Genomic DNA, 27,164 nt, shown 5'->3' with positions numbered 1-27,164 from the left:
CACCACATTGGTTTGTGTGTGGCTTTCAGTGGGGCTGGATTTGCCTGAAACCACAAGGAAGCAAGAGGGTCTGTAGAATCATAGCCCACTTTTTTGATCACTTTTTTCTACACCGAGCTCCAGAACACAGAGCATGTGATCTCTCCTTTTCAAGAGCGATCTACAGTAGCCAGTGGGTCAGAAATGTATATTAGTGGTCAGTTTGAATTGCTTTTGTAAGAGTTTTGAAGTCTGTGTTTATTTAATTTCTATATACATATAACCAAAAGTACACATGGTTAAATATACATTTTTCCTGGCAGAGTTTCCTTGGGTCTTTTGAGGAAAATTTGAATTTTTTATTTTTAAGCTTACGGTTTTGGCTTTTTCTCTTCATCTCCTAATTTTGTCAAAACTGTTGTACACATTCTTTGTAGTTGTAGCTCTGAGATACATTCTGAGGTCACAGCTGCCCATGTGTATACTCTTCCTTCATAATCCTATTTGGAATTCTGTGTCGTTTTTCATGGGATATAGCTTTGGAATCAGCTTTACTCTTAGAAATTCATAGAAATTTTCTTTAGATTCTGTTGAATTCATGTTGAAAGAGAAAATAGCCAACATCTTTTTATTTTTAAATACATCATTCCATTAGTGTCGTTTACTCTAGTATAAAAGGGTAAATAATATTATCCTACATAAATCATTTGTTTAGCAAACTACAGTTAGTACATAAAATTGAAAGTGATATGAAATAATTTACAATCTATAGAAAGAAGACAATTATAGAGTTTACTGACACAAAAAACATTGTTATAGTCAGAAAAGCTATCCCACCAAGTATAATTTGAGAAGACAAAAAGTGAAAATAACACATGGTACAGAATTGAACAATATATTTGAATATGATATGGGATCGTGTATTAGCATACAAATCAACTTTTGATAGCAGAATTTGGGATTTCCTGTGGATATGAACTAAAATTAAGTAACATCAAGTAGTTTTATAGTCAATGTAAAACTGCAATTCTTTAATGTATGTAATCTGATGCTTTGCAGATATTACCTACACCCACACCCCCTCATTACCAAAAACAACACAATAAACCATGTTTTCACACATTCTCATTGTTTCCATGTTTATGTGTGCCTACATTGCACAGAGCTCTCGTAAAATGACAGAATTGCTATGGATCCCAACAGTCTTCTTAATAAATTTTCATGTACTCTAGATTGGTTTTAAAGAAGTATCTGAAATCTCATGCTTATTGCATTTATATTCGTGGTGGTATAACTTTCAAAATAACCTAATTCTTCATTTGTTGAGGTCACTCTGGGTACCTCAGGAAGACAGTATGGCAAATAAATGAAGACAATAGCAATAGTTAAAGGATTGCATACTTATAAAAGACTCTCACAGTCAGTGCTGTATTAGTCATGAAACAGGATATAATTACAGCATAAGCAGTGTTAAACCAACAAACTTCTCTCTCTCTCTCTCTCTCTGATTTCAATCTTGCTGCATTCCCATTTGTCCATTGGGAAGGAGACCTTCAGTCATCTTGTCTACCTTAATGTTCGCAATAGAAAATGAAAGGCAGAAACAACACAACCTAGGTGAAGCACTTTCAAAGAATTTTTGTAACATTTTTTTAGTTGGTATGTGGAGAAGGAAAATCAAATATCAGTCTTTTTAGAACAAAAGTTGTTATAGAAATAAAAAGCAAATGTGCTTGTACAATATTCTATAAAAATGCAGAAAGTTGGTTTATTTTGATGGTATAAGAGCTTTCTGCCAATGAGTCATGCTGCATGAAGTGAAAATGAGTTAAGAAACTGACTTGTTTTATTTGAATTGAAAGAATGACAATAAATTACAGTTGAATAAAAATGTAATAGTCTTAGACAAGTAACACCTTTCTTAGTTTTGTTTTGATCAGATAATCCACCTTAGATGATGACACTTTTATTTTTATTGGGAAAACATGTTTAAATGCTTAACATTTTAAAATATCAGTTTGTATATACTTAATGTAGTATATATTGTATAGTGTATAACATTATGCATTTATTTCTATTATTGTGAATATTATTCAAACACTGTTTTTGGTTGTTTCTTTCTAAAGATTTTATTTATTTAATTAGTGTTCTGTCTGCATGTGCACCTGCATGCCAGAAGAGCGCAACAGACCACAGTATAGATGGTCGTGAGCCACCATTTGGTTGCTGGGAATTGAACTCAAGAGTTCTGAAGGAACAGAGAGTGTTCTTACCTGCTGAGCCACCTCTGCAGCTTCAAACTTTAGTTTTTATTATAGAGAAGAAAGATTACTCTTTTGGAATTAAGTGAGCAGGGACCCCTGTAATTCCACATAACAGCAGAAAGTTACCATTTTTTTACCTGCATGATATATATTTCACATTGGTGAGAGCAAAACTTCTGATTTCATAGATCTAGATGGGACTAAAAAATAAGCTTGTTAAACTTCTGAGTGATGCTTTCCCTCTATGCACACAGAACAATAACTGTACGTCATGATAGTGTTTTCCTTGTCTTCACTATTTCACTTTTCTTTGATTGCTTCCCTTCTTTCCATTTTTTAGGTAGGAAAATTGAATTAATGCTTTTTAATTGAAAAGGATTCTTCCCTCAGACAATATATTCTGACCAATTTTCCCTCCCTCCACTTCTCCCACATCCAGCATACCTCCCTTCTTCCCCGGTTCCACTCCCTCCACTCTGTATCCTTTTCAGAAAAGAACAGGCCTCCAAGATAGGACTGCCAAACAACACCAAACAAGATACAAAAAGATAAACAAACAGACCTCACACTGAGGATTGGCAAGGAACCCAATGGGGGAAAAAGATTCTCAAGAGCAGGTGAGAGAGTCAAAGCTATGCCCGTTGCTAATGTTAAGATTCCCATAAAAATACAGAGCTAACAGCATGACACCTCAGTAGAGGACCTGGTGCTGATACATGCTCATGCAATGCTTGTCATTTATGTCTCTGTGACATTCCTGGCCATGAAGTGAGTGGATTCCATCCCATGGCTTAGGGTGCAAGTTAAACCAAACATTAGCTCACCACTCAAGCATGTTTGGTGCCACCACGCCAACTTTACATCTTGCAAGCAGTATAGATTTTAGGTGGAGTGGTTTTTATTCTGGGTTTCTGTCCACGTTTCTCTTTCAGTAGCCTGTACAGTAGTCTCACCCTAAAGAGACTAGAATATAGGGGTGAAGTCTTTCAGCCTGTACCTGGTCCACCTCTCCACCTTCAGTGCACTGTGTGTAAGCTTTCCTCCACAGTGTGGTCGTGGTGTTATTTTTGAGAGATCAATGCTCTGTCCTAATATTAGCCTTGGCTTTTGGGCATTTCCAAATGACCTCCTGGGACAACAACTCAGTTGTCTGAGAAAATACAATGTTGGCTGTATTTGTTTGACCTCCATCCAACAATGAAGGAGTATTCCCTTTCCCCAACACCTTTGTCAGTATGAGTGAGCTGTCACTTGTCCTGTTAAACCTCACCATTCTGACATGTGTAAAATTAAAGCTCAAAGTAGTTTCCATTTGCATTTCCTTAAAGGATAAAGATGCTGAACCTGAACAGTGTTTCTCAGCCATTTGAGATTCTCCTGTTGAGAATTCTCTGTTGAGATCTGTTCTCTGTTTTTTATTTTTTATTTTTATTTTTTAAATATAAGTTACAGTTTATTAACTTTGTATCCCAGCTGTAGCCTGTTCCCTCATTACCTCCCAATCCCACCCTCCCTCCCTCATCTCCTCCCTACCTTTTTCCAAGTCCACTGATAGGGGAGGTCCTCCTCCCCTTCTATCTGACCTTAGCTTATCAGGTATCTTCAGGACTGCCTGCAGTGTCCACTTTTGTGGCCTAGCAAGGCTGCTCCTCCCTCAGAGGGGAGAGGACAAAGAGCCAGCCATTGAGTTCATGTCAGAAATAGTCCCTGTTCCCCTTACTAGGGTGCCCACTTGGATACCAAGCTACCATGGGCTCCATCTGAGCAGGGATTCTAGGTCATATCTATACATGGTCCTTGGTTGGAGATACAGTTTCATAAAAGACCCCTGTTCCCAGATATAATTGGTTCTTGTTGAACTCCTGTCCTCTGCAGGTGATACTAACTCTCTCTTATTTTATATGATTCCTTGCCCTCGGAGGATCAGACCCACAGTGCAAGTGGTGCTTAGCACAGAACTCACTGCCTGGGGAGATGTTTTTTCAAAAAAAAATAAACAAATAAAATTTCTTAAGCATAAGAATAAAATCTCTGATCTAAGAAGGTCTCTGAGGATGGCAGCAGTGTCTGATTTAATGTCTGTGCATGCACAGACACACACAGATAATAACAATCAGAGGTCCCCTCATCCACCCACTCAAAAATCTTATAAAAAGTTAGTTATATAAGAAACTCTACCTTAAACAAATCCTTAAAAGTCTAAGGTCTTGCCAGTAATGCTTGCATAAGCCTTTAATCCAGGCATATGAATGGCAGACACAGGCTGTTCTCTGTGAGTTCGGCCTGGTTGACAATGAGAGTCCAGCACAGACAGGCCTACACAATGAAACCCGGTCTTGAAAAAACAAAACAAAAAATAAAATTAAAACAGAAAATCTAGCACGGATTTGATGGCACAGGCCTTGAATCCCAGTCCCCTGGCAGGAAGAAGTGGGTCAGTCTCTGTGAGTTCAAGGTCAGCCTGGTCTACACATCTAGTCCAAGCAGGACTAAAAGGAGAAGCCCAGCTCAAAATACCAAATCATATATATATGATAGCTGTATATGTCCAGAGAAATTTATTCTGTCCTTTCTTTTCATGCAGAGAGCCTTCACTAGCACAGCTTTCTGTTTTCTTCATGTTCCCATTGAGGAAGCAGATTTACCTGCTGATAGTACTCCAAAGTGTCATGTTTTTCCTGCTTTTTCCCCCTGGGTTGTCCCTTATCTTCCAGGAGAAAAGCGGCTGCAGTTTACCTGACCCCAGCGTGAAGTCACCAAGCAAAAATCTCCTTGCATTTTCTAAAATCTCTTTTTAATTCTTAATACTCTTGGCACCATTTTACCTGTAGCACAGATTGTTTACTCTGGTACAGGTTGAATAATGGTTGTGCAATATCCACCTTGATTCCAGTAGGAAGGGGGAAATTGCATCCTGAGTGCTGGAAGTCAGAGGGTAGGCTAGGGGAGACAGGCACAAATGATGATGAAATGCAAATCGCTGCAGATCTGAAGAAGATTTGGTCCTGAAACTGAAGCCTGAGCCCAGAATCACTAACCCTTGTCCTTTCAGTACAGTGTAACACTTAGGGAGGTGCTCATGTCACTCAAGACTCACAGGCCAATCAGGATCTTCCATCTCTTCAGTTAGAGGAAGAGGCAGGTTCTTACTGGCCCCATGCTGCATGTTCCCTCTGTAGCTGAGATGAATGGGGTTGAATGGTTGGTGTGCCATGGTCTGAGCACCACTGCTCTGTGCTGTGAGGGTATTTCAGACAAGTTACAAAGTCACAACATGGTGAGATTGTGTCTGCTGCCCTCAACCTGGTGGAGCAGGAGGCTGAACAGTAGGAGCTGTCGTGTAGGGTCCTTCTTGAGGCAGAGTGGGAACCAGCAGACAGAATCAGCCACCTGAGAGGTCCCTTTTTGTAGCCCTGAACACTGTGGGGCATCTGAATATCTTGACTACATTGGCTTCGGGTTGGGAGCAGAGAAAAGTCATTTCTGGAGCAGAAGGTTAAAATGAAAGCTTTAATTTCTGAGCTCAGGGAGGCGGCCAGTTCAGGATCTGAACGGTTCTTTATTGTAAATTTAAAGGATTGAATCCACAAGGGCAGGGTCCCTTGGTGAGTGCTTGGGTTATCCAATCAAATTTTAACATTGTGGGTTAAGCAAGGCAGTTTCTGTTGGAGGCTGTGCTGATACAGGACACTGGGCTCAAGACCTTTAACTATTTTCCAAGACATTTGGTCTGGAATCCAAGGCCCTTAATTTATATCCCTTGACATTTTGTCCTGAACTCAAGATGATAAAGAAACAAAATTGTGTGAGTTCTGTCCATAATAAGGCAGAGCTTTGTAAATGATATAATTTTACAGATTTGCCACCTTGGTTAAGGTAATAGCAATTTTTCTGAGTTAACTGAAAATTAGGAAAATATTTCAAGTGGTGGGGTGGGAGGTAGAGCTGCAAGCTTAGGTGAAGTTAGTAAAATGGAAGAGCTGCTTGGAGAGGGTTGGGGCTCTGGAGGCTGCCTCCCTACACACTATGGGGCTGCATGTTCACAAAGTATTTGCAGGAGGGGTTTGAACATAGACATGTCCTTGGTAGGATGCAAACTCAGAGAAGCCTAGTTTCTAGTACCTTTTCCAAGTTCTGACCTTGGCATTTAACATTTAGATATAAGATTCATTTGGAGTTAATTTTGTTGAGGTTGTAAATAACATGTGTTGAGTAGCACTTCTTTATAAAGCTGTGATGTGAACAAATAGAATTGTTGATGTAAGGGATTTACCAATACTTAGGTGACAGGAATTCATACCAAGTAGAATTTAGCTAAGGGCTAAGTAGATAAGTAGCATGCCATGCAGGCCTGTTAGAGATTAGGATGCTAGGAAACACATGTTTGCTCAAGATGATAGTCAACAAATTTGTCTCCAGCCATAGCCAAGGAGACAGCCCTGATTCATACAAACCATTGGCCCATCTCCATGCCAAAGAGGAGGCATATAACAAGCTGTTTAATTGCCATTATAGACTCACAGCCAACATTAAAGACTGGTGTTCCATAAAGTTAGTTTTCTTCTTGAGGAAGGCATAGGTCTGTCATATGTGGAAAACATTTAGTGAAAACCAACTGAACCAAGAAAACCCTGTCGTGTTGAAGGACACCCTGATCAAACAAAAGCTTTCCCCAAGAGCCTCATGTATGTAGAATCACCTAATTTCTTCTAAAAGTCTTCAAATATGCTTGGCAGAGCCAGTACAACTGTGGCCTAGGCTATGGGATATTTCCCCAAGTTTATGAAGTATTTAAAATAAAACACTGTTCTTTTTCTAAAATCAAAATAGGATGAGCTGCAGGGTCAGGGCATTTGAGGAAGGCTTCCTTCAGATTCTGAGAACACAGTTCTTTCCAAGACATGGAGATACCCTCATCAGTTCCAAACTCACTGTGCTCTTGGTAAATGATGTTCTTGAGATCATATGTTCCCCTTGTGCAATATTGTTTTATTAGACTCCTCGTGGTTTTATCCCACTTTATGAGAGTGTCTGATCAATTTATAGATGTCTCCTGTTTCCTTCCATTTCTCCCCAAGAAGTAGTGTACAATATGCTAGTCTTAAGAAGCTTAGGATAATACACAGCTTGTGCAAAACCTTCCCACCCTAGCTTTTACATTTTCTACCTTCTACTTTTATTAACATTTGAAACCTCTGAGACCTCTCACTTATACCATGTCACTGGATAATGACCTGCTGTATTAGGGTAGTGGAGTATATAAATCATTCTAGGAATATCTTTGCTGTGTAAATTTCCCAGTTGGCTCAGTGGCTAGATTTGAACTCTCTAGTCCATATTGAAATTGTTTACCTGGAGCCTAATGAGACTTAAGGAAGACTGCATGTATGGAGTAAAATAATCAGTTTTAGGCTGTCTTCTCTTTAAGCATTAACTAGAGCTAGACACATGGTACTATTAAAGAGAACTCTTTCAATTAACCATTTAATTGTGTGTGACATACTTTTTTCCTGGTGGTGGATATCAGTTCTAGAATAGCTGCATCTTCAGCCTTTTGGAAAAATATTTCTGAGACAAGCTTTGTTGACTCAGGTCACATTAATCCCAGTCAATTAACCCCATGTGTTGGTCTTCTTGTCGCTTCTCATCCCCTTCAGGTTCTCCCATCTTTCCCCCAGTACTTCCATAAGACCCCCAGAGATCCACCCCATGCTTACTTGCAAGTTCCAGCATAAGTCTCCATTTGTTGCTAGATGGAGCCTCTGAGATAACGGGCATGTTTAGGCTCTTTTCTACAAGTATAGCAAAGCAACATTTACAGTTTCATTGGCTGGCTCTGTAGTGTAAGGTGGGTCTCAGGTTGGCCCAATTATTGGTTGGACTTTCCCTCACTCTTTGTTCCCTCATTATCCCTAAACTTCTTGTAGTCAGGGTAATTTTTGGATCATGTTTTTGTTGTTGTGGTTGTTGTTGTTGTTGTTGTACAGTTGTTGTTCTGTGTCTAGGATGTGGTCACTTCATTTTCCATGTCTTTTTTCCCCTGCCCTGTTAGGCGTTTACACTAGAGTCACACCCATATCCTCTCAGAAACTTTCCCTGTCAAGGGACTCTAGCTTGTAAAAGAGAACCCCCCTCATTTTCATTCTTATTCGCAGACCCCCTTACCTCCTACTACATTTGTGCCCACATCTGATGCCCACATTGGTTTCCCTCCCCCTTCCACCTTCTGCCCAGTTCCCTCTCTTTATCCACTTCTATTATCTGTTCTGTTTTCTATTCTGAGTGACATTCTGGCACCCTCGCATGGACCGTTTTTCTTACTTAGCTTCTTTGGATGTGTAGATCGAAGTATGTTTATCCTGTGCTATAGGTCTAATATCAGCTTATAGGCAATGTGTTTCTGTGTCTCTCAGGATGATCTTTTCTAGTTCAATCGATTTGCCTGCAATTTCCATGATCTCTTATTTTTAATAACTGATGAGTATTACATTGTGTAAATGTACTAGACGTTCTTTATCCATTCTTCACTTTCTGGCTGTTTTGAATAAAACAGCTATGTCTTTGTTCTATAATGGAACATCTTTTGGATATATTCCCTGGAGTGATATACCTGGGTAGTGAGGTAGAACTATTCCCAATTTTCTGAAAATGCACCACTTTGATTACCAAAGAAGTTGTACAAGTTTGCACTCCTATCAGCAGTATGTGCCTGATTCCTTATATGCCTGATTTCTCTAAGTCTTTTAACATGAAGGAGGGTGGATTTTGTCAATGGCTTTTTCTTATCTAATGAGATAAACACATGATCTTGGTCTTTCAGTTCGTTTATATAATAGATTACATTGATGGATTTTCATATGTTGAACCATCCCTGTATCCCTGAGATTAAGCCAAATTGTTCATCATGTGTATCTGTGATATATGCTTGGATTTATTTTGTGAGTATTTTATTGAATATATTTGTGTTACAAACAACTATTAGCTGTCATGTGGGTGCTGGGAATTTAAACCACGTCCTCTGGAAGAACAGACAGTGTTCTTAACCACTGAGCCATACCTCCATCCCCTATGTTGCCTATTTATGATCAACATTTAAATTGTTAATATGTTCATCTGTCATTTTGTAATTATTCAAACATATATTTCATTTTAGCAAGATCATATTAATATTACAGTATAAGTGAGGCACTTTAGGTATCTAAACATTTATGCAGAACTAGAGTGAATTTATAATTCTGTAGAAACTTGAGAGAGATCTTTAAGTTTTTTTTTCTTGTTTTTTGATTAATTTTTGCATATTATTCAGGATCTTATTATGTACCTCTGAGTGTCCTGGAACTTATTGTTCAGAGCAGACTACCATCAAGCTCTATGAGATACACCAGCCTCTGTTTCCTGATTGATTTTGGAATTAAAGTCATCAGAAAATACACCCAGCCTGCCCATTCTTATAAGAGTCAGGAATCATTTATACTATTTCTATTATATAGGCTCAGTAATGTTGATATGTTTACTCTCTCTCTCTCTCTCTGTCTTTATCTGTTAATTGACATTTCTCTTGCAAGTCTGTATCCTAGTTAAAGGATGAAAAAATAGAGATGTGAACTTCACTATTCAGTGTGCTCCTAAAAAGAATTAGTTATTAGATTAAAACCTGTGTGTCACAAATTAAGTGGAAGAAATACCAGAATACTTTGGAAATATTGTAAATGAAGGATACATTTTCAGTATTATAGGTATCATGCTTTCTGTTGTATACGTGTGTGGATATTTTAGACTGCACTGACCTACAATGATGTGCATGTGAACTTCACTCGAGAAGAGTGGGCTTTGCTGGATCCTTCTCAGAGATGTAATACTGGAGACCTACAGGAACCTCATTGCTATAGGTAGGACAGTGAATTTTCTTTACTTTTTAAAATATGGGGAAAACTATTCATTATTGAAGTGCTTCTGTAATTTCTCTTGACGATGAAGAAGAGTGAGGTGAATGGTTCTTTGATTGCCAATAGATCATGACTTAAGTTTTTTTTCTTATTTCCAATAACAAATCATACCTTTTCTGTTACTGTATTTTAGGCTACAACTGGGAAAGTCATAATATAGAAGAACATTGTCAAAGTTCTAGAAGTCATGCAAGGTGATTTTCTTTGTAAGCTGATATGAATATGGTTCTGAGAAAATTTTAATAAGTTGTGGAAGTTTGAAAGAGAAGAGACAGTGTAAATGCACTGTTTTCAGTGTATTCATTTTGATGATGACTAACTTGTTACTAAACCATGTACTTCCATGTTAGGTATTTGATGAGTGTTTGTCACAGTTATCTTTGCATATTTAGTATGGTGTACAGATTAGGGAAATTTATTAACGCAGTCAGTGTGTTAAAGCTCTGAGGTCTTGCAGTTTTCTACAAATCTGTGGTAAAACATCTTATAGAAGAAAGTATAATATAAATATGAGACAGGTAACAAGTATTTTCACCATCACATGTATTTTGAAATATGTGAAACAACCCCTAGAGAAGGAGAACACCATGAATGTAAAAATAATGATGAAAACCTAAGATGTAATTCCTGTTTACCTTACACTGAATTGAAAAATTAAGACACATAGACAGAAACATTCTTTAGTATAATGGATGTGGTAAAGCTTTCATATGTGCCAATTACTTTTGCAGGTATGAAAACAGTCATAGTGGAGAAAAACCCTCTGAAGATACTCAATCTGACAAAGTCTTTGCACATCACAGGAGTACCCACACATATAAAAGTATGCATGCTGTTGAGGATCACTATGAATGTAATGAATATGGTAACGCTTTTGCACATAACAGTCATGTCCTAAGACATGAAAGGACACATATAGAAGAGAAACCTCATGAATGTAACCGATGTGGTAAAGCCTTTGCATCTAACAGTGATCTCCTAAGACATAAAGGAACTCACACTGGAGAGAAAGTTTATGAATGTTACCAATGTGGTAAAGCCTTTGCCTGTCACAGTAGTCTCCTGCTTCATAAAAGAACTCACACTGGAGAGAAACCTTACAAATGTAACCAATGTGGTAAAACTTTTGCACAGAATAGTCATCTCCTTATGCATGAAAGAACTCACACTGGAGAGAAACCTTATGAATGTAACGAATGTGGTAAAGCCTTTGTACAGAACTGTCATCTCCTAAGACATAAAAGAACTCACACTGGAGAGAAACCTCATGAATGTAATCAATGTGGTAAAGCCTTTGCACAAAATAGTCATCTCCTTATGCATGAAAGAACTCACACTGGAGAGAAACCTTATGAATGTAACGAATGTGGTAAAGCCTTTGTACAGAACTGTCATCTCCTAAGACATAAAAGAACTCACACTGGAGAGAAACCTTACAAATGTAACCAATGTGATAAAGCCTTTGCACAGAATAGTCATCTCCTTATGCATGAAAGAACTCACACTGGAGAGAAACCCTATGAATGTCACCAATGTGGTAAAGCCTTTGCACGTAAGAGTCATCTCCTGCTTCATAAAAGATCTCACACTGGAGAGAAACCTTACAAATGTAACCTATGTGGTAAAACCTTTGCACAGAAAAGTTATCTCCTTATGCATGAAAGAACTCACAGTGAAGAGAAACATTATGAATGTAACCAATGTGGAAAAGCATTTGCATCTAACAGTAGTCTCCTAAGACATAACGGAACTCACACTGGAGAGAAACCTTATGTATATAATCAATGTGGTAAAGCCTTTGCATGTAACAGTAGCCTCCTGCTACATAAAAGAACTCACACAGGAGAGAAATCTTAAAAATGTAACCAATGAGGTTAAGCCTTTGCATCGTACAGTGATCTCTTATGACATAAAGGAACTCATTGGAAAGAAACCTTATGAATGTAATCAATGTGGTAAAGACTTTGTATGTAACAGTCATCTCCTAATACATAGAAGAACTCACAATGGAGAGAAACCTTATGAATGTAACCAATGAGGTAAAACTTTGCATGGAACAATGATCCCGTAAGTCATAAAAGAACTCACATTGGAGAAAAACCTTATGAATGCAACGAATGTGGTAAAGCCTTTACACAGAACAGTCATCTGGTAGTACATAAAAGAACTCACACTGGAGAGAAATCTTTTGAATGTATCCAATGTGATAAAGTCTATGCATTTCAGAATAGTCTCTGAAGACAAAAAGAACATATCCTCGAGAAAAACCTTAAGCAGTGTGTAAGCAGTTTGGAATCACCTTTTTACAAATGTCCTCTCCTAATACATAAAAAGCCGTGTTGCAGAAAATCCTTATGAATATAACAAATGTCATAAAGTCTTTTCATTTAAGAATCATCTTGAACAAGAACACTTAGTGGAGTAAAACCCTATGAATGCAACCAATGTGTCAAAACCTTTGCATGCTATAACAATCTCCATGTACATAGAAGAATGCATACTGGAGAGGAACTATGAATGTAACCAATGTGATAAAGCAATTTGACATAATAGTAATCTCTTATGAAATAAAGAACACATACTGGAGAGAAATCTTATGAATATAACCAATGTGGTATAGTCATTGCTTGTAACAGTAGTCTAATACATGAAAGAATGAGTACTGGATAGAAACCTTATGAATGTAATCAATGTGTTAAAGCCTTTGCATGTAACATTCATCTCCTAATACATGAAAGAGCTCACACTCGAGAAAAAACTTATTAATGTAACCTATGTGGTAAAGCCTTTGCATATATCAGTCATCTCCTAATAAACACTTGCTCTTCACAATCATCTTCAAAATCATGAAAGAATGCATACTGGAAAGAAAGAGTATGAGTGTATTTACATGGTGAAGCTATTCCACATTTGTATAATCATCATCATTAAATTATTTGTACAGAGAGAAACTTTATGAATGTGTTAAAATGTGAGACCTTTGCACATATCTATATTCTACATCATCATAAAAGTTTCAAAATGGAGAGAAAATCTGAGAGTATGATTAATATGGTAAGGCTTTTGTGTTCTTCTCTCCACTGAATCCAATACAACACAAACACTAGGTCAAACCGATGACAAAAATTTATTGTCATCCAGGAACTACTGGTTGATTAGGGCCACATAATGTTCTTGGGAGCTGAACTATGATGCCTACCCATCCAATGAGCCAGAAAGTTACAGAGGTTCTGAGCTTGCAAATCATAAACATCTTTAGTGTTTTACAACTGAATTATTTCCATCAGTTATGGTATAGGGATATGGGATTTGTTTATGTCATTGAGGAAGGCACCTGATGCAAAATGTAGGTTTTACAGTCAAAACAATCATATCCATTTGTTCTTTTGTGGTTAAGAAAAGGTATTATGCTTTAGGATAGAGTATCTGTGGTTTGGGTCAGTCTTTTTTGTTAGGGGACCAAAAATCATGGTATGGAACAGTCATGTTTTGGGCAACAAAAATTTAGTAATTAAAGTCGGTCAGCTATTGGGAAATCTACAGCTTTCCTAGGGACTATGAACTCAAACTTATGTTCACCCTATAAATCAATGAAGGCTGGTAACTAAAAGGAAATACTTAGGACAAATTGGTTTTACATGTTCCCACATACAACTTGTTTTTACATGTTTTGCATGTCAAAGTCATCTTCAATTATACAAATGAATAGATAGTAGAGAGAAACCTTACACATGTCTTCAATGTGATAAAGCCTTTTCTTAATACAGTTATTTCCAAATACATAAAAGAACACACACTGCAGTGAAACCCTCTGAATAAGCAATGTGGTAAATCCTTTTCATAGGGTTTTCTTTGAAATCATGAGAAAAAGTCATGCTGCAGAGAAACCCCATCAATGTAGTCAGTATGGTAAAGTTTTCTGCTTCATGCTACCATTATATAAGAGTAAAAGCTTTACTCTGTGGGCTCCATCTTAAAGCCTTTGCATATCACAGTAGCCTTTGAGAACCTAAAAGAACTCATTCTGTAGAACATCTGTTAGAATAAAAGATTTGTTAAGGTCTTTGACCCACCAACTTGCATTCAATTACACTAGATTATTTTGGAGGAAAATTCTAACAAGTGTCAACAATGTATGCATGTATTTGTGACATCCATCCTTACTTTGTTTCCAATTGAAATCTCATATGGACAAAAGGCATATGAATTTATATAATAAGATAATTCTTTTTATTTCACAATTCAATTACATGAAATCATCCAGTTGAAGAATTTTTGTGTGTGTATTAGTGCATTTTCTGTGACCAAACACAATGTCTAAGGCAACTTCCAAATGTGTTTACTTTGCCTTGTGAATTGAGAGGATATGGGATCACTATAAATTGGGCAACACAAGTGTCATACATGGTAGCAAAGTAGGAAACTTGGAGCTCACAACCTCCACCTGCAGCATGAAGCAGAGAGTTGTAACTGTAGATGGTATGCAGCTGAAAACTATGAAGCCCACCCCAAGTAACATACTTTCTCCAGCAGGGATACATTTATTAAACATTCCCAAATGATACCACCAACTGAGAAGAATTCATTTCTCTGACTTCAAACCTACGTGTTTGATTTCTGTTACATGAAGGAATTCATGATGAAGACAACATTTGTAGCTAAGCCTGTAGTTGCCTCAACACCTGAGTTCAGTAATGATTGTTTATACAAAGAAAACATTCATGAGTAAACATATATTTAAGAATTTGTTTTAATTTCCATTATGTGATAACAGTTTGTCTTTGTCTGGTCATGTGCCTGTTCCTTCTAGTTTCCATGTAGACTAGACCCACTGACTTTCTCACACCACGAACTATAGAAAGTTGTCAAAAAAAGTTCATTCCCTGACCTAGTTCCTGGGAATGAACTTGTCTTAACTGCAAAACCATGTATCTAGTACTGCAAATATCTTAAATCTTAATATATCATCTTGATGTCAGGAAGTAGAAAAGCATTCGTAGAAGAGAGCAATCTTATTTATGCAAATGAGTTTATTACTTTGGACATAATAAATGTATTCATTTCCAAGAAAAGAAACTATTTTGAATCTGTTTTTATCAGAGCCTCAGAGGAAGTAATTATTTACCATGTTCATTTCATTATAATGGAGGAGATCACCAATTGTGGTTGTGGTCTGAATTTTGAAACATTTGAGTAGCTATTAAATTTGCTGTGTGTGTAGCAAATCCATTCACAGAAGTTTATTAAGTTGTTCTGATATTCCTTCTGTCATGGCTGTTCATGTTCTAATGCATTTCCACTTGGTTATAGGTATTTTTCTGCTGCAATGCATAGAATGGAATCCACATCCTCTATGTGGCCCATTGCTTATTTATATCAGACAGTGTGAGATCATAGTTTTCAAGGAAGGGTCTATGAGAACTTGTACTTTTTTATGTTTTCACAAATTCATTTAAGATGTTTGTTTTTAAGCCTTGCTTGGAGATAAATAATTAATTGATTCTGAATAGTATGTGTGTACATATGTATATATATATTGTTTGAAGCTTCATGCTTCTACATGTTCCCATAGTTACTATATGGCACATCATCTTGAAGTATTGTCTTCTTAGAGATTCATCTAGAAGTGATAGTTAATGTAACAGCAACAAGATTTATTTCAAAAAGACATGTTATGTGTGTGATGGACTATTCTTAGGCTATGACAGATATATGAATAGTGTGGGATCTATTTTCATCATGGTTCTATGATCTTCAAGGTATGTTGTCTCTTTTGCATACCACAAACACTCCCCACTAAGCTCATTGAGACTCATAAAACTTACTTGAAAATTTACATCAGTACAATATTGTCTTCTATTCTGATTATGAATATATTGTCATCTGAGGATGGAAGAAAATGAAATTATTTGAATAAGAAATGCTACTTGCAAGTGAAAATTATACACTCCTGTCTTGTTTTGGAATGTGTTAGTTCTTAGGAGTAAAGACTTATTCTTAAGAATTTCTCAAAACTGCAAGTGAAGGTCAGAGAATTGTCTCAGTGGGTAAATTTAGTTATTGCTAAGCCTGATGATTTGAGCTCAATCCCTGAGTAGTCCATATCAGTGCTACAGATTTTTCTAATGTTTCTATAGTTGGGCTGCTGTATATGCAAATTCACACACTAGCAGATACGTAAATATATTTTCAGGCTAAATAAGGGCCAGTGTGGTCACTGGCCAAAAGACTCATTGTGTTCCATGTTAAGAACTTATATATATATGGGATGTAGATAATAAATAGCAATAAGTTGTACTCTATATAGACAATAACATGTATGTATACACAAACACACTCCAGTATTTTTTAATTCATTTTTATTTTTATTGATTACAGTTTATTCACTTTTTATCCCTGCTATAGACTCCTTCTCATCCCCTCCCAATCCTACCCTCTCTCCCTCTTCTTCTCATGTGCCCCTCCCCCAGTCCACTGGATAGGGGAGGTACTTCTCTCCTTCCATCTGAACCTAATCTATCAGGTTTCATGGGGACTGTCTTCATTGTCTTCCTCTGTGGACTGGTAAGGCTGTTCCCCCTGCAGGCAGAGGTGATCGAAGAGTCAGGCAGAGAGTTCATGTCAGAGACAGTTCTTGTTCCCATTACTAGGGTACCCTCTTGGACACTAAGCTGCAATGAGCTAAATCTGTCAGGTACTACATTATCTCCATTTGTGGTCCTTGTTTGGATTATGAGTCTCCAAAAATTCCTGTGCCCAAAGTTTTTCATTCTATTTCTGTCCTTGTGGAGCTCCTGTCCCCTCCAGGTCTTTGTATATCTCCCCAGTCTTTCATTAGATTGCCTGTACTCTGCCCAAAGGTCGGTTATGAGTCTCAGCATATGTTTTGATACCCTGCTGGATAGAGTCTTTCAGAGGCCCTCTGTGGTAGGTTCCTGTCCAGGTCCCTGTTTTCTCTGTCTTCTGATGTCCATCCTGTTTGTATTTCTGAGTGAAGAGTGGGCATCTTACCCAGGGTCTTCCTTCTTAATTGGCTTCTTTAGCTGTACAGATTTTAGTATGATTATCTTATATTATATGTCTAATATCCAGTTATAAATGATGAAATTAACAAAGCAATGCAGCCACTTATAGATGACAGAAATTATTTGTAGAATTTGAAGACATTGCTGTTCATTAAAAGGAAAATGGTTCCTTTGCACATCTTATTTTATCCTTAAATTCATTGATTGAAGAATAGACCACTTAAAAATCATAGCTTGGCATAGAAGTGTATCCCTATCATCCTAAACCTAGGATTCAGTGGCAGGCTGATTTCCCCGAGACTGAGGTCAGATTGTTCCACAGAGTGTGTTCTCTGTTTGTTTGTTTTTGAGACACAATTTTCATGTGTAGCTTTGGCTGCTCTGGACTCACCTTGTAGACCCAGCCATCCTCAAAATCACATAAATCTGTTTGCCTCTTCCTCTTTGAGTGCTGGGATTACAGGTGTGTGCCACCATGCCCAGCTCCACAGACACTTCTAAAACAGGCATGGCTATGTAGGAATATCATGTATCAAAATGATTTCAAAATGCAAACTCTCTTTCAAGTTATAGATTATTTTTCCTGAGGGATAGTGTACACAGGAATGTTAGAAGTTTTCTGAAATTGGGCTCTCTGTCCTTTCTGTAAGTGAGAACTGTAGCATTGTAATATCCCTCTCATAGATGAGACATTATTACCAGACATCATTGCTTCCTGAGCAATCTAATTTCATGGCCTCATTTACTTCATTTTCAGCTAAGAACTGTGGTCAAATGTAAACATTCCAGAGGCAGTTCTGTCCATAATTTTAAATTTTTTACATCTATTTCTGCATGACTTTGAGCCAAGAGTGCCTTTTTATCTCTTATTTTTACATTATTTTCACATTCAGAATAGGACTTAATTTAGAATGTCTCTGAGTAGACAAACCCACATTTGAACTTATCCATATGCCATAAGTTAAATTCCAGTGCTTGCTTTCTTGAAGTAAACCATTGCTTTGGAAAGGACTCTTATGCTCTTCTTGCCTGTGCTAGGAAAATCTCTTTCTCAGGTCTTGTGTCTTTCCTGCTGTAACAAAACACCAAAAGCACATTCTCTAAGAGCTACAATCAATAAATGGGACCTCACAGAACTGAAAAGTTTCTGTAAACAAAGGATACTGTATACAGATTGGGAAAGGATGTTCACTAACTCTATATCTGACAGAGGGCTAATATCCAGAATATATAGAGAACTCAAGAAGTTAAACAGCAATAAATCAAGGAATCCAATTAAAAAAAAATGGTGTACAGAGCTAAACAGAATTCTCAATAGAGGAATGACAGATAAACACTTAAATGCTCAATGCCCTTAATCATCAGGGAAATGCAAATCAAAACAACCCTCGATTTCACCTTACACACATCAGAAGAGCTAAGATCTAAAGCTCAAGTGACAATACATGATGAAGAGGATATCGAGACAGAGGAACCCTCCTTCACTCCTGGTGGGAATGTAAACTTGTACATCACATTGGAAGTCAATCTGGCACTTTCTCAGACAATTAGGAATAGTGCTTCCTCAAGATTCAGCTATACCACTCCTAAGCATATATCTAAAAGATGCTCAAATACATAAGAAGGCCATTTGCTCAACCATGTTTCTAGCAGCTTTATTTGTAATAGAATTTGGAAACAACCCAGATGCCCCTCAACTGTGGAATGGGCAGAGAAATTGTAGTACATCTACTTAATGGAATATTACTCAGCAATAAAAAAAACAAGGAAATCATGAAAATTGCAGGCAAATTGTGGGAACTGGAAAAAGATCATCCTGAGTGAGGTATCCCAGAAGCAAAAAGACACACAGGGTATATACTACTCATAAATGGATATTAGACATATAAGATAAACATACTAAAATCTATACAACTAAAGAAATTTATGAATGAGGAGGACTCTGAGATACTGAATCCTCATTCAGAAAGGCAAAGAGGATGGACATCAGAAGAGGGAGAAAAGAGGGAACAGGACAGGAGCCTACCACAGAGGGAATCTGAAAGGCTCTGCCCTGCAGGATATCAGAGAAGATGCTGAGATTTGTAGCCAAATATAGGGCAGAGAGCAGAGAACTACAAGAAAGCAGTAGGAAATAATAAGACATGGAGAGGACACGTGCTCCACAAGGAGAGCAACAGAACCAAAAAAATCTGGGCACAGGGGTCTTTTCTGACACTGATACTCCAACCAAGGACCACTGATGGAGATAAACTAGAACCGTGCACAGATGTTGCCCATGGCAGTTCAGTGTCCAAATGGGTTCCATTGTAATAGGAATAGGGACTGTCTCTGACATGAACTGATTGTCCTGCTCTTTGATCACCTCCCCTGAGGGGGAAGCAACATTACCAGGCCACAGAGGAAGACAGTGAAGTTATTTGTGATGAGCCCTGATAAACAATGATCAGAGGGAGGGAGAGGAAGACATCCCCTATCAGTGGACTTGGGGAGGCACATGTGTGGAGAAGGGGGAGGGAGGATGGGATTGGGAGAGGAGGAGGGAGGGAGCACAGAGAGATTCAAAGTGAATAAAGTGTTATTAATAAAAATTTAGATTAAAAAAGGAAAGAAAAAAAGACACAGAAGCCAGATTTATAAGCTCTCATTGGTGAATTGACAAAACAATTTAAACATAAAAATGATCTGCATATCTATGTCCTCCAAAAATTCCTATGTTGAAGTCCTGAGACCCAAAGTAATAGAACTACATGAGATCTTTGGATGGTACTCAGGTCTGGGAGGTGAAGCCCTTATAAATAGTTTCATAACCTTATTGAAGAGACCTTATAAAATCATGTGGCCCTTTAGAACACTGAGTTTAAAGTGAGAACAAGACTGTAGACAAGCATGCCCCCAAGTAGACCTTATAATTTAACTTTAGAGTTTCCAGAGTTCACGACTGTGAAAAGTAAAGCCTTTGTTTCTAAATCATTTGTCACTTAGCCCCAGCAGATTAAAACAAACAGTAACAGTCCAGTCCACTACAGAAGGCACATAAATCATAAATCCATATTGGTGTAAGTGTATGGCAAATGCATTAACATTCTGATGAGGACCAAGACACAGAGTGTCAAGGTACTCATGGGGGTGCAGGGTATTAACTGTGTAGTAGAAAAGCCCAAAAAACACTGATTACAAGTAATCAAAGTGAAAGTATGTACCACCTGACAGGACACAGTGTGTGCCACTGTTGTGATACCCTTGTCCCGGTTTATGTATTCCATGAGAACACAGAGAGCTTAGAGAGAGTCTATTAAAATAACTAACTGGGATATTAGCCATATAGTACAAGATAACCATGGTACAACCCACAGACCTAAATAAACTAAGTAACATGGAGGGTAGAAGAGAGGATACTTGAATCCCACTAAGAAGGGGACAGACATGGGAAGTGGAGGGAGAGAGGAAGTGGGTGGGAGAGGGGGTGAAGAGAGGAACAGGACAGGGGATCAGGTGTGGAAAAAGTGTGGATGGGGGTGAGAGTGCTAAGAGAGAAGGGAAATTGGTGTTGCAGCATCTCTGAGATAAGATGAAGGCCTGGAATTCTGGAGGTACCTGGGGAAATATGGGGGTGTGAGCCTGGCTGAGATGCCTAACAGCAGGGAAACTGAGACTGAAGTGGACACACCTTGTAGCCAATGGAGAGAAGGGGACACCAACCAACTCACAAAACCCTCGACCCAAATCTGTCACCTACAAGACATGCAGGAATAAAAGATGGAACAGAGATTGAGGAAATGGCCAACCAATGACTGGCACAACTTGAGACCCAACCCATAGAAAAGACTCAACTTCTAACACTATTAATAATACTCTGCTATGCTTGTAGACAGGGCACTAGCATAACTATCATCTGAGAGGCTTCATCCAACAGATAATGGAAACAGTTGCAGAGACCCACAGCCAAACAAACATTAGGCAGAATTTGGAGAGTCTTGTGGAAGAGTTAGAGGAAAGATTTAGGGAGCTGGGAGGGGGTAGTACACCACAAGACTTACATAGCCAGCTTACCTGGGACCATGGGGCCTCATAGAGACTGAATCACCAATAAAAGAACATGCCTGGACTAGTCCTAGGACCCCTCCACATATGAAATTGATGGGCTGTTTGTCCTCAAGTGGGTCGCCTAACAACTAGATCAGGAGCTGTCTCTGACTTGGGCTCCTATCTCTGTTCCTCCCTCTGGATCCCATTTTCCTAGCAGGGCAGCCTTTCATCAGTGAAAGAGGAGGTACTTAATACTGATGTAACTTGATGTGCCAGGGTGGGTTGGTTGGGGGCTGTCTGGGGAAAATGGGTGAGTGGGATAAGGGTGGGACTGGGAGGAGAGGAGGGAGTGGGGTTGTGACTGGGATGTAAAATGAACAAATAAATAAATTAATGAAGACAAAATCCAACTGACCCACAGTCATCAAAAGTGACAGGATAATGAAAAAGATGATGGAACTATTCCATATTGAAAGAGACTAAAGAGATAAGGAAACAATACAACACTTAAATGTACCAACTTCCTCGACAATTATGTGAGTAATAACATAGTCAACACAACCCAAATTAAATGCAATACTGTGTCATCATGAATTACCAATTTTGATAACTGCACTGTCATTATGTAAGACAAAGTTCTTGTTTGTATAAAATCAACACTAAACCATTCTGAGTGACAGGGCATAAGATCAACAGCTTCCTCTCAAAATGTCCAAAGTAAAACAGCAATTAACTCTGTACCATACTTGGAACTATCTTCAAGTTTGTTATTGTTTCAAAATCATTATGGGGATGCTGCATGTGGTCTTTAACTCCAGCACTTGGGAGGCAGAGAAAGGCAGATCTCTGTAAGTTCAAGGCCAGCCTGGTCTACATAGGGAAGCCCAGGACAACCAGGTCTCTGTAGAGAGAATTTGGGTCAAAAAACCAAACTAAAATTGTAAGGAGAACAATGTAACTGAAAACTGAATAAGATTAAAAATAAAGCTGATTCTCCACACTGGCAGTCTGGGTAAGACTATGTCTATAAGAGACTGAAAAATGAAATGACATGACATTTTGGAGCAGCAAGAAGATTCTCTAAATATAGCCCACAGTCTTCTTTTTTTTATTGTGTATGTGTGTGGGGGAGGGAGTTTTCATGATGTATGCAAAGGATGAATACGAGTGAACACATGGAAAGGTCAGATGACAACTCTGTGCAATCATTTTTGCCTTCCACCTTTTCAGGAATTCAAGGATCAAACTCAGGTCTCCAGGCTTGACCAGCAAGAGCCTTTATCTGCTAAGTCATCCTACTGACCTGCAAGCGATTCTCTTAAATGACCTCAATTAGGTAATAGTGAGAAAAAAAATGTGAAGGGTCCCTTCTCTTAAACAATTTCTTAGGGATGAATAACTAATAAAGAGATGAGTAGAACATTAGTACACTAGTGCTACCAACGACTAACAATCATCCAAACAGAACCTAAGCACTTCCTGAGACAAGGGGCTGCAGGGCTGGTAGCTAAAATTTTTTGCAAGTGTAAAACTGGAATTACCCTGAAATAAAAGAGCTTTCCCAACTCAACAGTAACCTTGTAATTACATCCTGTTTATCTACACATAACAACACAAAGAGATAAAAATAAGAAAATAAGCCTGCGTGAACCTTGTATACTCCTGGTTGTGCAAGTCCATCAAAGTATAAACAACAGTGTATCTGCCAAACTGTTCCTTATGAAGAATTCTCTGATGAATAAAGAGAACAATCCAATCATGTGAAAGCTAAGTGAGAGGGAACACCTGCAGTGGCTGTCTTTACTTAAGAAGAGTCACTTCATTCTGAGATGCCGGCACATATTCTGGAAACACTGTTCCTAGATATGTGCACGGATCCTATGGCCTTTCCAAGTACCCAGAATTCTTTGGACCTGGATGTCCAAGCTCCTACATTCCACCCCACCCCCAGGGCAGGAGGGAGGCAGCACCAGACTCTCTTTACTTCCTTTCTGGGAGGACTGGCCCCAGCATCACTCTCAGTTTGCAGGGCACAGTGTATCCCTAGGAACTCCGCACAGTGTGCTTCCACCCTCCCAACCCTGGCGGCACCAGGGCCCGGTTACCCGCAGCCTCCAGAGAAGCGAGTGGCAGAACTCGAGCAGGCTCTTCCGACCCGCCCAGACCGCCACCTCCAGGCTGTAACTCTGCAGCCATCCTGTGGGTTCATCACACACCCACACAGCCAGCCAGGCTCCGCCGCTCTGGGATGGCTGACAACCCCTGGACCCTTCACTCCTCTACCGCGCGACCCAACCCTCTCTCCTCCCAGACTCCCAGCCACGAAGCCCAGCCCCGCAGAGCTCACTGGACTGTTGCCTGGGGCAGAAGCGGAGCCCGGGGCGGGAGAAGGGGGTCAGAGAGGAGCCCGGGGGCATGGGCGGAGCCCGGGGGAGGGGCGGAGCAGAGTCCGGGGAGGCCATGGGCGGAGCCCTGGGGGCGGAGGCGGAGCCCGGGGAAGGGCGGAGGCGGAGTCCGGGCGGAGCAGAGGCGGAGCGCTCAGAGGGAGCAAAGGCAGAGCCTAGGGGCGGAGGCGGAGACCAGGAATGTGGGGGCGGAGCCTGCAGGTGTGGGGCGGAGCCCGGGAATGTGAGCTAGGGCGTTGGCGTAGCTCGTGAAAGGATGGAGGCGGAGCCCCGAGGCGGAGGGAGCCCAGAGTTGTGGAGACGGAGCCCGGAGGTGGGTGCGGAGCCCGGGAAGGGCGGAGGCGGAGCCCGGGGGCAGAAGGAGGAACCCGGGGCGGAGGCGGACCCCAGGGAGATGGAGGCGGAGCCCGGGGAGGATGGAGGTGGATCCCAGGAGATGGAGGCGGAGCCCGGGGAAGGAGGCGGAGACCGCGGATGGAGGGGAAGCGCGGAGGGGGGGGGAAGGGGCGGAGACCGAGCCTAGGAAGGGCGGAGGCGGGGCCACGGGGGAGGAGAGGGGGAGCCTGGTTGGGCGGCGGCGGTGCCCAGGCAGTGCCCGCCCCACATCCTTACCAGGCTTCTCCGGGTCCCTGCCTACCATGAAGAAGTAGTTCACTAGCCAAGCCATGACCGCTGCCACCGCGCCTCGGAAGCGGGTTCCCATCGCTGCCCCCGCCCACTATGCCTGGGAGGAGCTCAGCGGTTTCCCTTCAGCGTCTGTAGCCATAGCAACGGCGCTAGACAATGGAGGCGCTCACTGCGCCTGCGCCGTGCCTCGCGCAAGCCCCTCCCCCGCCCCACCTGGTAGGTTCTGCCTTCTGGGTCAGGGCGCTGTGAGGCCTGAAATTTCTGAAATCTTACTATTAAATTTACAGGACAAAAGGATCTTTGAGATAAGTGTACCTCAAAGCATTTCTCTCCTGTTTTCAAACCCCTTGCCTTAGCTACTTTTCTATCACTGTGCTAAGATATCATGACCAATGCTGCTTATAGAAGAAACGGTTGGTTGGGTACCTAGAGTTTCAGAGGGTAAGTACATGACCATCATGGAAGGGACCACGGTGGCAGACAGGTATGGCAGGCAGAGCACCAGAGAGAACAGTGGCTGTGAACCTACATTCTGATCAGCAAGTATGAGGCAAAGAGCTAACTGAAAATGGTGTGGGATTTTAAAACATCAAAGCCCACCCACAGTAACACACCTCTTCAACAAGATCACACTTCCTAATTTTTCCAAACCAGTTACTCCAAATGGGGACCAGATTTTCAAACATATCATTCAAACAACTACACTCCTCAATTGCTTCCTATGTAGCCAGGAAATAAGTTAAAAAATTTCAATGTCCAAAAGCATCCCAGGCACTCAGATTCTTGTGATGTTTTGTTGTTGTTGCTGCTGTTTTGTTTTTGAGACAGTTTCAAATAGTTCAGGTTGACCTTCATTCCTGACCTTCCTGATGCTCCATTTACAGGCATGTGTCACCACACTTGATTTATGATCTTGTTTGTTTGTTTTTGTTGTTTTGTTTTGCTTTTCAAGACAGGGTTTCCCTGTGTATCTTTGGCTCTGTAGACCAGGATGGCCTCGAACTCACAGAGATCCTGTGTGTCTGACCTCCTTTTTTTTTTTTTGAGGGAGGTATTTTTATCTTTTGCATAGATGAATAATAAGAGTATTTTACTTGCACGTATATCAGCATACCACATGAGTGCCTGATATTACAGGAGGTCATATGGCATCAAATTCCCTAAAACAGGAGCTACAGAAGATGGTCAGCCACCATGTACATGCTACGAACTCTAAGAAAAAAGGAGAGAATATTTTGTTTTAAATTTTATTATTATGTATACAATGTTATGTTTGCATGTACAACTGCATGACAGAAGAAGGCACCAGATTTCATTATAGGCGGTTGTGAGCCACTATGTGGTTCCTGGGAATTGAACTCATGACCTCTGGAAGAGCAGCCAATTTTCTTAACCTCTAAGCCATCTCTCCAGCCCCAGAGAAAGTATTTTTCATCACTAAACCATGTCTTCAACCCCTCTGACTTCCTTTTTAATAATAATAATAATAATTATTATTATTAATTTTTTCTTTAAGGTCATCCTTGCTTTTCTTTTGCTTTCATAGTGGATTTTATAGTGATGTATATATTTTTATGCATGGTCTATGGTGGATTACCCCACAAGACTGTAAGCTTATAGAGAAAGAATAGTGTTTGCATGAATCATTTTTTGTGTGTTCAGGACTTAGCACAGTATTGGGTACCTAATTCACAAACAATAACTATTTGTGGAAGGACAAATAATCTTTTAAACAGTAAATGCCTTTAAGAAAGTCTTCATAATCTGATAATAATAAAGAATTCTTACCTAGAGCATGGGAACATGTAACATTTTATTTGTTAACGCCAGCCATTGTATCACCTGTAATAAACTTCTCCTGAAGTCTTTTTATCTTGTTCTGTTACTGCTGTAGGATAGCCTCCTCCATGCCTATTGCCTTCTCTGTGTTCTCTTTCAATTATCCCATAGCAAATTACTTCCTTTAAGCTTTACTGAGGTTTATCATCAGGCTTTATCATATGCAAAGACTATCTGTATCTACCTGTTTTGTATAGAAGCTAGGAATACAGCTCAGAACATTTGTTCCACAAATACGAGATAAAAAAGGAGGAGGAAGAGGAAGAGAAAGAAAAGGAACAGGAGAAACAAAGCATTGTTTTTCTTTATGCAGATGCTCTGCCTTAAATATAGGTGTTAACAGTCTTTCTGTCTCTGCCTTCCAAACAAGATAGAAATTCCAGATACAGCAACAGTGATACTTATTTGGTGTTAGTTTTTAACCTGGTCCCTCTCCTGACATTCACTGTGTACCTGCTATATACATAGTTGGTTTTATGTACATGTTCATTTTCTGGGAAGAATCTATGCTTTCATTAGGTTTTATGGGAGGTTAGATCCTCAGAAAATGTCCTGAGTTTTGCACCCTGCCATAACTACCCCTGGGAGACCATATCTCCAAAGCTGATTATGTCCTCTTTGTATATCATTTGATGTTATGACTTCAGGATGCATCTTGAACCTTGTTTTCAACAAAATGTTGTAAACATGACCTAAGCTTAACAGGCATTTTGTGCCTCATGAAAAAAAAAATCATAAAATGTCTTGTCTGAAAAGAACATCTGAGAATATTATACAAAGTACTGGGTTACTTTCATTTTGGTCGTTAACACTATTAGTAATTCTTACTGTTTTCCATTACTTTTTTTAGAAACCCAAGTATGACAACCCTCGTGTAAGGGACTGTGTACACGCTATTAACCAAGAAAATAAATCCACACATTCAAAACAAGCAAAACCACCAAATATTGATGAGAATTAGGTTTAGATTCAGGGCCCAAAAACAATTCAGTTGAAATGTGATGAAGACATTAAAACACCATTATTCAGCAAGCATTTAGTGTATAAATA

The 27,164-nt window shown here is 39.6% G+C and overlaps 1 protein-coding gene across 1 annotated transcript in view; it reads right to left on the bottom strand.

The window, feature by feature from the left end:
* Window positions 1-23,439, bottom strand: part of LOC132650762 (zinc finger protein 664-like) — a 165,321-nt gene extending 141,882 nt beyond the window's left edge. Inside the window, exon 1 of the mRNA XM_060376085.1 lies at window positions 23,302-23,439. Within this exon, the coding sequence (XP_060232068.1) occupies window positions 23,302-23,439 (138 nt within the window). The remainder of the gene's footprint in view (window positions 1-23,301) is intronic.
* Between the last annotated feature and the right edge of the window lie 3,725 nt (window positions 23,440-27,164).

This window comes from Meriones unguiculatus (genome assembly GCF_030254825.1).
Source record: "Meriones unguiculatus strain TT.TT164.6M chromosome 13 unlocalized genomic scaffold, Bangor_MerUng_6.1 Chr13_unordered_Scaffold_33, whole genome shotgun sequence".
Taxonomy (NCBI): Eukaryota; Metazoa; Chordata; class Mammalia; order Rodentia; family Muridae; genus Meriones; species Meriones unguiculatus.
Note: the sequence above shows the minus strand (reverse complement) of the source record. Positions and strands in the feature narration are given on the sequence as shown.